Source organism: Strix aluco, chromosome 2, assembly GCF_031877795.1.
Source record: "Strix aluco isolate bStrAlu1 chromosome 2, bStrAlu1.hap1, whole genome shotgun sequence".
Lineage (NCBI taxonomy): Eukaryota > Metazoa > Chordata > Aves > Strigiformes > Strigidae > Strix > Strix aluco.
This window is the reverse complement of record NC_133932.1, coordinates 2,190,922-2,202,541: the sequence shown is the minus strand read 5'-3', so window position 1 is coordinate 2,202,541 and position 11,620 is coordinate 2,190,922. Positions and strand designations below refer to the sequence as shown.

Here is an 11,620-nt window from a genome sequence, read left to right as displayed (position 1 = left end):
TTTAACGCCGCCGACTGTGAGTCTCCAAAATTTACAAGAAAGTGTAAAAAAGAATGTGTGTTTTATTTATTTTTTGTTGCTTGTTTTCTTGATTTGGACCTCTGGAATGCAAATATTTCAGGCTTTTCTCAACAACACTCAGGGGACCAGTTTACTTTTTGTCCAAAAAGTGAGATTCTCTCTGAATCATATTGGGTTATCCAAGTGGGAGAAGCTTCATGTTGGACTGATGGCTGCCAGCCACAATAAAACCCCTTTGTGTTCCCTTGGTTCAAAGCTGGCTGACCTGACAGTTTTGCTCAGGCATGTCCTATTTAATGGAAGATTCACAAGAGGATGGCTATTACAGGATGAAATGAACATAAAGAGCATTTGCAGGAACAACGGTAGTTTGTCCATCACAACACACTTGAAGGTTTTTTTAGAAACACACCAAATACTTGGGTTTAAATCAGACACTGTTTGGAATGCCTTTGGTCCAGCTCCATCTTCCCACGCTGACTTCTCTGACACACGGCCACGGCCAGTACTCTAAGCCAGTAATTCGGTCCCAGTTCCTCTTGATCTGCCAGGTGCCTTTGACTTTACTGGTTATTTCCTCCTCAAACTCTTGATTGTTTTTGGCTCCTCTAAATTCTTCCTTTCATAGATATTTTGGTTTTGCTCACTAACACAAGGGCAGTACCTCCTTCAGGAGACACTCACAATCTATCTTCCTGCTTTCTACTGAAGTGCTATGTTTCTCTGAACTGGGTCCCAGTTCCCTTCTTAATATATAATCTACTTTGGAGTGATTCCTTCCTGGTAAATCCCAGGTATTCCCACTCTCCCAACCCATTTCAGAGAAGAAATATTTGCCTTTTAGGTTCCTTTAGCCGTACTCCCTCTAGCCTGTCCTGCTTTCGCTGATACAGGTGTCACCACACCAAAGCTAGAGGCACAAGTGGTCACTCAAGGAATGCATTCCTCCTGACGTTGTTTGATCAACAGAGTTTTGCAAGTCAGATGTGGAATTTCTCGAAGCAATTACTGCGGAGCATCCACATGCAAAAATGCAGATCACATTATTTATTAAAAGAGTATTCAAGAAAGCCATATGACAGTAGCATGATGACAGATTTCCTCATGGTGTGATGGGAGGTTTTTTGGGGCCCTTTTTGCTTTCAAATATTAAAGAAAAGCAGAAATACTCATGCCTCTCTCAGCTGAATTATGCTTTGTGTTTTAACAGGTGTGGAATCGAGTCTTTGCTGGATACTCAAGTACAATTCCATTATCTGAAGAGTCTTAAAGATAAGGAAAACCATTAGATAAAACCAGCAGGCTTCTGGAAAGGTGTGCTGTAATCCCTAATCCCACATCTGAGGGAAAAGGAGTCAGGCAGCCAACGAGAGTGGCATGTGCTTGCCACAGCGGTAGCACTGCTGGCAGAGCTGGGTGCTACAGGTGAGGGTTCGGGGCTGCTGGAGCTCTTTCTACAAGGCAGTGCTGTGTATGTACCTTGGTGTAAACCCACACTTTCCGTTCCAGAGCTCACCTGCCAGTTTTGCAGATAGGCCACCCGCTTTAGCAGTTTCCCCCTCCACCCTGGTGGCATAGATGAGCTTTAATTAAATGAAGTTTAAGTAATCAACTTTTGGTGAAGAAGGGTTTGCTCTGCACTGGAAAAAAATACTTTGGGGAATACATTTTACTTATAAACACCATGGGCATATAGCCACAAAGATGCTGAATTCCTAGAACTTCCTTTCATGGTGAATTAGGACAATAGGAGTCTGGCTGCTCAGAAAATCAAGCCAGTACTTTCTCTTCTCACCTCCACTAGAGAGGGGTTCAGCAGAAGAGAGGTCTCCTTTTGCGTATCTGGATATTCTGTACTCAGCCCAAAGTTCTGGTTTATACAAGGCCAAAGTGAAAAACAACAGATTATCTTCCCTCTGCTCTCAGAGCATTTTCGGCATCTTCTCTGGGAGAGACCAGAACAGCCCCCGGGAACTCATTGTTGTCACTTCAAACATGGCTGTCAGCCAGGCAGCAGGCAGAGCTCTGTGAGCTCGAAGCTGTGGTAACTTTAGTAAGTGTGACATTCACTGGGCAGAATGCGAGGTCCTGTTGCAATAACACACACTTTTTTTTTTTTCCGATATTACGGGAGGGAGAGACGGTGAGGCCATATACTTCAGCAACTATGAGCCAGCACATAGGGAAGCTCTATAGATCTGCAGTGTCTTCATTCCTCCTCTTCTTGCTGATGGGTGAGTACTAAACCACCTTCCTCAATTAGAAGAAATATAGCTTATTCCTAAAGTTTGGCTTGAGAGGTTCTCTTCTTTTTTTTTTCAAAAAGCAACTTTCCGCTGTGGTCTTCCTCAGGATGCAGGAAAACTGTATCTAGTGTACATGGCATTAAAACATGCTTTTCTTTATAGATGCATTCCTGTTTAGCTAATAGAAATGTTCAGAAAGAGTATATTTGCCTGTCTTTTTCAAGAAGAAGGACTGTGTATCATCATTGCTAGAGCTTCATTTCTATTTTGGTTCTCTGATGTATTAGCAACCGGTTATTGTCACAAGGTAGTTATTCATATCCATTTGTGAAAGCCAACCTCAGCCCAGGGCAAAAGACATATAAATTAACATGAGCAATGTGCAGTCATTGATCATTTAATCATAGAAAACTGGGAACTGGATACGGCTTCTATAGCACCCTCATGGCACCAGCTTGAGTGTGAAGTTGAGCTCTAAAGCCAACAAAACCATCTGAAAGACGGTCATTCCAGCATGAGAGGATTTTTATGTGGGTTGGAATTCAAGTCCTATTTGACCTCAGCCTCTTCTCCATCTACCAAGTGTGAACAAAGGAGAGGAGGCTCAACCAGAAAGGTCAAATTTTGCACTGACCTCCAGCCACCATTTTGTTTCCCCAATGCTGTTGGCAGCTGGCAGAAGCAGCTTGCAGGGCTGCTTGGTTTTACTCCAGGCACCAAAGAATAAGTTAGAGGCTCCAGGACTGGAAGAGAGCACAGGTGTATTTTATTCTTTCCTTTTGGCACCCCACCTCCTCTAGCCTGCCTTGCGTATTTCTCATTCAGAGCCAACGACATGACCTTACATGGGAAAGTATCAACCTGCAGATTACGTAAAGGGAAGGCTGATGGCTTAGTAGGTGCCCTATTAGTCCTGGCAAATGTGGAGCACATTGTCACATTGCAGGGAGTCCCAGAGAGCTTTCTCCCCACGTGGTTGAAAACTGGCCGTGAACTGCCGACTTCATATGACAATGACCTATTAGATCATCTAATCATTTTTCCAGGTCAAGACAAGGTCATCTATGCTGTATTTCTCTGTACTCTGTCTAGCTCAAGTGCTTTCACCAAAAAGCCTTGCATTCCTCTCCATCGGGGATTGAGCCCTGCAACCCGCATGGCAGAGGGCCTACACATCACTCTGCTAATGAAGTGATTGACTTAAAAAGAGCTTTGAAGCAGAGTCAACAAGGCATTTGGCATGCTATGCTCCCAGATGCCAATATGATAAGGGCATTGTTTATTTGAATACCAGTGAACTAGTATGTTCCAGTTTTACAACCTTAGAAAAGAAAAAGAAAGAAAGAAAGAAGTAAAGAAAGGAAGAAGGAAAAATAGATGCTGTGCTGTGACCTCAGTGAAACCCCCAAACAGAGCTGGGGCAAAACAATACAGCCTACTCTTCCTAAGTTTTGATTTTTCTAATTAGCTTTAAGTTACATGATTTGTATTGACTCAAAGATGTGGGATAACACAGATGACAAGGCCAGTTATTTCATGACAGAAGGTGCAAACAAAACCCATGATGAACAGAGGCAACATCAAAGCACATTGTTCCTGCTCAGTTCTGTTCTCTATGTCACTAAGTGTCTGTGTAAAAATGATACCTTTTACATCACCGAAAGGAATAAAAACTACAGTTGTGTTGCAGGGGGTGCGTATGGAATGAAATGCTGGAATACTTGTAGTGGAGAAGAAATTCAAGGAGAAGAAAAACAAGGTAGCAGTAGCACTGCTTTAGCTAAAGCAGCAGTATCCCATGGAGATAATGGTTAATGAACAGAGATTTTAAAAGAGTACTCATAATGAAACTGCTCAAATTCACTCTAACAAATAATCAAATATATCACATCAGAATATTTGATGCACAGAGACTGTAATATGTCAAGCTCCCATCGACTTAGTCAAGTATTTCAACTATACTTTGTACTTCATTGATACTTTCAACTTTGCCAAGATAATTAAACTTTTATGGCTGCTGCATCAATACATTGTTATGTAACTGGAAAGTGAAAATCTGGACCTCAGATTCTCCCGAGAAGCTGCAGTGTCTCATTGGTAAGATTGTGTATGAACGTGAGGATAATATCTCATCCAGTATCTTTAATAAGGACTACTCATTTTAGGGGACTGGATCCAAAACTACAATAATATTTGGGTACGTAATTCTCAGGCATCCAATTCCCGTAGATCAGTGTTCCAAACACAAGGCCAAAATTTTCACTTTGAGGTAAAAGCACAGAGCACCAAGCAGCTCTGAAGGTTTTTCACATGCTTTGTTGTTGCCTAGTTTCATAGCCATCTTATAATTTCTCTATTTTTGCATCCATGAGTTACCTCTCATCTGATATTTAAACCGTAAGCTCTATACCCCATCCTTTTATAAGGCACCTAGAACAACAGGGCCCTGCTGTCTGACAGAAATTGTCAGTGCTACTCCCACACGAGTCATAAATAATAATAACTATGAATACAACTGCGATTTTGTGGACAAGCATGCCGGGAGGAGCCATTCCAGTAACTCTCAAACCAATCATCAAGAAGTTTGGTTTTCCACTGCCTTGAGACATTTGTCCCTGAGCTTAGACAGGCTGTTGTCATTGTGAAGCTTTCAGACAATAGAGTTTCGCACCCTTTGGATGGCACTGAAAGACTCAAGACAATGGAAAATCAAGACCTTCATTGTGGAATGGTCTGCAGTCCTTGAGAGAGCACCCACTAGTAGGAAGGGAGACTATCTCAAAGAAAATTTTTTTAAAAAAAAGAAGAAAATAAAACAACAGAAGAAACTTTTCGAAAAATTGGTCTGAACTCTTTCTTGGTGACAGCCGTTGGCTTATTTTTAAGAGTTTGTTTTTCCCTCATTTTTGAGATAGCAACTATTCCTCTCATCTTCTGAGCCCAGGCTTGTTTCCAGAAATGAGATCCACTCACACTACTCTTAGCTCAAGGCTGTTTGATACTATGATTAGCAGCTGAGTGAGAGAAGGCAGGTTTAATCCTCTACTACAGGCATGTTGTCCTTGTTTTTCTAACAAAGGGTAGCAGGACAATGTGGTCCCTTCACGGAGAATACATGTCACCCTCAGTATCAATGCCCACAGAATACTAAGGTGCCACCCCCCATGTCACAGACAGGATCTGTGGGGGGTTCAGGCTCTGGCAATGGAGATTCTTCCCACAATTTCAAGATTTCCTATTCTGAAACTGAAAGCGTGTGCCAAAACTTCTAAGAAGGTCACATTATGTTTTTGGATGCAGGCAGTTGCATTAGGATGTGCACATATTCACTGTATTTGTCAGAACAGAGCTGCCTGTGTGTAAGGGTACGTACCTTTTTTGCTTTGCCTCAAAAGTAGTTGAGGCAGGAACATCAGATCCCGAGACTTTTTGGGGTGGGAAGAAAGAGGTGAATGTTCCAGGTGGAAATGTGGCTGAATGGGCTCTAAATTTCACCAAAGGCATTGAGCAATGGCATTAACCTTCCTCTAGTATGGCAGTAGAAAGGAACTGAGGATCAGGAAAAGACCTATCTGTACACATGAACGTAATCTAAGCAGGAACTACGGAAAAAAAATCCCTATTATCATAATAGTGAGTACCCTCAAGTCCTAGTTCCAGGAGGCATTCTTTGTGCTGGTTGGAGGTCGGGAGCAGCTGGAAGGTTTATCATCCTATCACCCTCAGCCCTCCTCTTCTTTCTTTTTCCTGGTACAGATGTTGGTGTTAGTGGTGGAGGTGCAAGCAAGGAGAATGCAGCTGTAACTCATATAACAGCACAGCCTTCGTTGTTGACAACACCCGAGCCGTGGCACCTTTTGGTGACTCAAACACCAGCCAAGGAAAAAGCCAAAGAGGGTGAAACTGTGATCTTAAACTGCCACTTTAGCAGTCCACGACGTCCCTCCCTGCCTGATCTGTCGGTGAAGTGGTACAAAGAAGATGAAAAGGGGCAGATGGACCTGCTTGAAAAAAATGTGACCGTCTTGCCAAATAACTCCAGGATTTCCATGAGTGGAGACTTGTCCCAAGGGGATGCCTCCCTGGTGATCCTCAATGTGACAACCAGTGACCACGGTATTTATTTCTGTGAGGTTACACTTCCGGACGGGAAGGTGGTGACAGGAGATGGCACAAAGCTCAGGATCAGGAGGGCTCTGGGTAATATTTGATGTTATTTACTTCTTTTCTCCTTCTTTCTCCTCCAAAGCTGGTCTACACACTTGCAGAAAGAGAGAAGTTGGCCTGTTTGGCCTCTAGCAGTTAGGGCCTGGTGTCATGGATTGTGATTGCTCTATAGTATTTCTCATTATTTTCATTAGGCCAGCTAATTTTGATTTGCTTGCCTCTATAAACAGTCACACAGGTACTATTATAAGGAGGGGCATTTACACCAAAAAAGAAGGAATAATTTTATCATTAAAATCAAAGTCAGTGCCAAGGATGAAACAGTCAGACAAGTTCTCTTGTACTCACAGCTCTGTTTGACAGAACCCCCGTGAGTGACAGGTGTCAAGATACCAGCTCAGGGAACAGCTCCAAACTCCTTTTTTTTTGACATTATTTCTCTCCAGCCCACTAACTTGCATATTCTTTCCTTAACCCTGGATGACATAGGTAATCCCACAATAAACACGAGGGTCACATTGTATCATTCCTGCTTAACTTCATTCACATTAAAATCAAAGTAGCATTAAAAGTGCCATGCTATGTTTTCTTAGCCTCACAAATAGACACTAGGCATATTAAGTAAGGAGATAACTTGCTTTGCCTTTATCAGCTGGAAATGTCAAAGCAGTTTTCCTTTCTATGTAGGCTAAATGTGTTCCGGTCCCAGCATATCAACACATCAGAAGGTGTATTATCTTATTATCTAATTAACAAAAAATAGCACCTTCTGTGTCAAGAGTAAATTATGCAAGTGCCATTTTCCCCTTATTCGTTACCAAAGCTTACAGCTCACCGAGATTCACTAAGCCTTTGCCCTCTTGAGCCTGAGTTCTTCCATTACTAATTTTTATAAAACTACTCAGTTTAAACCTAGCACTAAGGCAAGAAAACCGTGTCCTGCTGCAAAGGCTTGGTGATGTGTCTAATGAGGTCTCCCGTGAGCTTCATCTCACAGTCTCAGTAGCACAGGTTACTCTTGCAGTGTCTGCACCCCGGCCTGTGTAATTGCCTTTCTGTGTTCCTGAGAGGATGAAATATATCATTTCTGCACTATGCCTGAATTAAAGGGACAAGAGAACATAAAGAAATACAATTCATAAAGAAACGTTACGTGCCACAAATCCAGACTGTCCAAAAACTTCTCTAAAATTAAAAAGAGAAATTAGCTGACTCTGTTAACTTCTCCATTACAAGGAAGCAAATGACATGTATTTTGGAATAAGGTGAGTAATGGTTCTACAGCACCTTCATTACCCTCACTTTCCTGATGAAGTGAGCAGCCCCACAAATGGATTTAAACTCCCAGTATGCGGGAGCGGGGAGCGGGTTTTTTACTGGTGAGCTACAGCTGCTTTCCTGGATGTCCATCCATTCATCTGGGCAGCACAGAGTAGTGGCTGCTGCTGTGAACAGCTGGCCCGATGCTTGGAAATCTGCCTGTGAATATGGTAGCAAAACCATACATTTTTCAGTGAAGCTTAAATATAACCACATAGATATACGTAGTGAATGCCTGATCATACTGTAATTGCGGATAAAACTGGAAGGCTTTTAATCATTCTTTTATGACCTTTTCTGTGTGAGTCACGTGGCAAAATGACTACCATGAGCATGAGGCAGTCACTTAAAATCTGATCAGATCAGTGGTGTGCCATCGCCCAGCCAGTTTCCCTCTCTCTAAAGAGACATTCGTACTTCAGCAGACTTGAAGCTACAAGGCAGATGCTCTCCATGCTGCATCCCATAACCCTTGTAACAGCCCATCCTACTGCGCTCACCTGACCAAAGGCTCTTCCTGAATCATCCTTCAGCCCCAACAAATAATAAAGCCACAATGCCAATGTGCTCTTATCTCAAAGAAAATGGGATCATCCCATCTCTGCCGTGCAACAGTCCCAAAGAGCAACAAATCAGAGAAAGAACCTCAGTGGAGCTCTGCCCACCCTCTGGTGCTGTGTCCTTTGGAGATCAGGGAGACTGATGACTTTCTCAAAATTGTCAGAGTATTTTTTTCCATTTGAAAATAAATCATACAGGCGTAAGTCCCATTAATTCAGGCAGCAGCACCTCTTGCCATCGCATAGCATCCAGCTGTTAAGAGACATTGCCAGGGAGATGGGGCTGTCCTGTCTCTAAATCCCCAGAAAGCATAGCAGCTTCCTACATAGGAATGAAAAAAAAATCAATAGCTCTGTAGTGCAATACACTCTCTCCCCTGTAGAAGCCCATGATTTCATGTCAGACAAGACATCGACATAATCAATATCACAGTAGCTTCATCTGCAGAAAATGTGCTGGCTGCATTGCATATACTTGCCTGGACAACTTCTTATCTTACTCTCTCTGCCTTCCCTTCTTCCCCAGGATTGTTTGGTATAGAAGAATCCATTGGAACAATCATTGGGGTTGTGGCAGCTGGTATCGGGGGCATAGTGGTTCTGATCATTGTTTTCACCCCGCAGCTGAGGAGGTGCGTGCTCTGCATGAGACAAGGCTCTCGCCGAGGTAAGGAACACAAAAACCTGGAGTCCCTTGCTTGGAAGATGAATCCAATCACCTATTTCCAAAGCTACTTTTTTTTTTTTTTTTTTTTTTTTAAATTTAAGAAGGAATTGGCCATTTACTTACCTCTGGTCAGACATGGGATCTGATTCAGGAAATAAGCAGTGTGCATGAAACTCTCACAGGGCTGGCTCTATATTCCATCTCTTTTTCAAGTAGTTCTTTGTTTATGTTGGGCAGAGCTTCATACATGGGCCTAATGAGTTACCTGTGAACAAAACGATACGATCTTCTTTAATTGCCACTTTTGGCAAAGAGTTGTTCAGTGAGATGCTGCTGCTTCTTTTAACAAAGCCCTGGGTGTCCTTTGGTACTTTTGGGTTTATGCTGAAGGATGGGTCTTCCTCCCACCAATTCATGCTTACATCTGTATTCTTGTAATACTCGTGTACAGAAAGCCTATGATGGCTGAAGTGTATGTGTGAGGTGTGGTTTGTAAAGCCCAGTAATATATTTTATTAGGTCAGCTGATCGAGTTGGGAAAACTAGACGTTTTCATCACACATGAGCCAAAGAAATGACCCGAGAAGAGGCTGATGTACCCGAAAGCTGGCCTGCTTTTTCCAGCTCTGTCAGCCGGGCTCATTAGAGTAGACTGACACTGGAGGCTGGATTTGGAGACAAGCTTCATTCCCATTTTGTGCGACCCAAGATGTGATCTGCGCTTCAGACCGAGCTCAGCTGACTTTTGGCTTTCAGTGGGGAGCCGTGTGATTTGCACCTCGTCTCCCGGCACTCAAAAATCTTTCTCGGTCTGCTGAAAAAAAAAAAAACAAAAAAACAAAAAATCCCCTGCCTGAAGGGATGAAGGCAGAGCTGCTCTTGCCGTTCGCTGGAGCGCTGCCGCCACCCGATGGCCATGCTGGCGGGGACAGGCAGACGGCCAGGGGCTCTGCCCCGCTTACCGGGGGGAATCTTCCAGCCGCACCCCTAAGCTGATGCTGCCCACACAGCACCATCCCTTTGCATCCCTCTGCATGAACAGAGCTCACAACTTTACTTGCCAGAAAGCCTTGAAGAGTTTCTTGTGTTGGACTAACTCGGTGTCTGTCGCTCACTCTCTCCCTCTCCTTTCCGTCTTGCTCAGCGTAGCTTGAGGTGCAGCGTTACAGGAGTCGCTGGAAGATGCGAAGCCTACAGGTGGAACAACTTCTGATGCCCTGTAAGCCAAAAGTGGAGCTCTAGACGGAATAAAAGCCTTTGCTTTTATACATGTTGCCTTTGGCATTTTTATTTTTGTTAGCCTGTCTCTTTTTCCTGCAGCTTTGACAGCCACAGGGGCATCGTCCTGCAGCAAGGAATAAAATAGCCTTCTGGGAAGAAATCTGTGTTGTCACCTGCCAAACCCCCACTTAGTCTCTGAATCTAGACTCTTGATGAGGTACATTGGGTCTTTCCCTGCCATTACTTCTTATTTTTCATACTCAAAGTTTGTCAGCTGTGCTTCAGAAGAGACAGAAGGAGCCTGACCTGCCCAGGCCCCTCAGCTCCCCAGCTGCTGACACCCACCCGAGGAAATCAAATCTGTGACTTCTCGGGGTGCAACTGTGGCTCTCGTCTGGCTGCGCCTCTCAGTATAGAGGCTCCTGTCCTGTTGTCTTGCTCCAGCCTACAAGCTTGGAACAAAGAGGCAAAGAAGGCCCATTTGAACATAGCTGGAAGAATGGGATTTTGTTTTACTCTTGACAGAAGGAGACATAGTGTTTTAATAAAAGCCTCCAGTACCCTTAAAAAAAAAGGAGCTATGAAAGATTTGGTTGACATGACTAATGTTCTCCATAGCCCCTGTTTCCTGACATGACAATAATTGATTCCCAGGCGGTCAGTGACTGGGGGATACACCAGTATAGGAGAGCATCTCCTGTACATATAGGAGAGCAGCGTATCAGCTCTGAAGCATGTGTAGCAGCTGAGGAATATGTTCTTTTGCAAAGTATGGGTGTGCCTACTAGTAAGTAGAAGTCAGAGACCCTTGCTGGCTTTGCCACAGCAATAGACCGATGTAACTCCATTTACCTTTGAACACACCTCAGAAGTGTCTCTGGTGCTGTGAGGCAGGAACATGAGGGATAAGACAGCTGGCTATATAAGCTAAGAAAAAACACACACACACACACAAAAAAGAAAAGGTGGAGCCCTGCCTTGGGCCAGACTCTGCTTTTCCTTCTGGTAGGAAGCAAAACTCCTCTGAGCACAAACAAGGAGTAAGGAGACATCCTCCCTCTTTGGTGTTCCCTCTCCTCCTGCAGGTCCAGGAAAATTAAATGAGTCACTCTACTTCAGACTGGTATGCCTCAGATCTTCAAAGGTCGGTGTATCTTTTCACAGATATGGAATTTTTTTTTTATTTATTTATTTTTTTAACAAATCAGTCCAGCAGAAGCCTCCACATATTTTCCAGATCATGTGCAAATGTGTGGGAGTTGAAGGGTTGAAGGTCAGGCAATGTGAAAGGACAAAAAAGCCATTTGGTGACGTGTGATGTGTCCCCACTGCACTGCAGGCCAAACCCTCTGTTTCTGCAAAGGCCACAGTCAGAGCAGGGTCTTATCCTTACTTCAGCATATATGTTACCCTGTCTC

General features: G+C 43.6%; 1 protein-coding gene across 4 annotated transcripts; it reads left to right on the top strand.

The window, feature by feature from the left end:
• Positions 1 to 2,065: 2,065 nt before the first annotated feature.
• On the top strand, positions 2,066 to 10,247 carry LOC141920094 (uncharacterized). 4 transcript variants are annotated; one of them, XM_074816785.1, is made up of 4 exons: positions 2,066 to 2,255; positions 6,024 to 6,383; positions 8,841 to 8,981; positions 9,501 to 10,115. In XM_074816785.1, the coding sequence occupies exons 1-4, from the start codon at positions 2,189 to 2,191 to the stop codon at positions 9,557 to 9,559; spliced, it is 627 nt and encodes a 208-aa protein (XP_074672886.1). In that variant the 5' UTR covers positions 2,066 to 2,188; the 3' UTR covers positions 9,560 to 10,115. The 4 variants fall into 4 exon arrangements, with proteins under 4 accessions (XP_074672886.1, XP_074672885.1, XP_074672884.1 ...); XM_074816784.1 differs by lacking the exon at positions 9,501 to 10,115 and adding an exon at positions 10,131 to 10,247 and having other exon boundaries at positions 2,085 to 2,255; positions 6,024 to 6,467; XM_074816783.1 differs by lacking the exon at positions 9,501 to 10,115 and adding an exon at positions 10,126 to 10,247 and having other exon boundaries at positions 2,087 to 2,255; positions 6,024 to 6,467.
• Positions 10,248 to 11,620: the final 1,373 nt, after the last annotated feature.

Bases quoted from the DNA above. Each gene is read 5' to 3' on its own strand.
- LOC141920094 (XM_074816782.1), top strand. From the start codon at position 2,189: ATGAGCCAGCACATAGGGAAGCTCTATAGATCTGCAGTGTCTTCATTC. The intron at 2,256-6,023 runs GTGAGTACTAAA...TTCCTGGTACAG, and splicing joins CCTCCTCTTCTTGCTGATGG to ATGTTGGTGTTAGTGGTGGA. The intron at 8,982-9,500 runs GTAAGGAACACA...ATATTTTATTAG, and splicing joins GAGACAAGGCTCTCGCCGAG to GTCAGCTGATCGAGTTGGGA.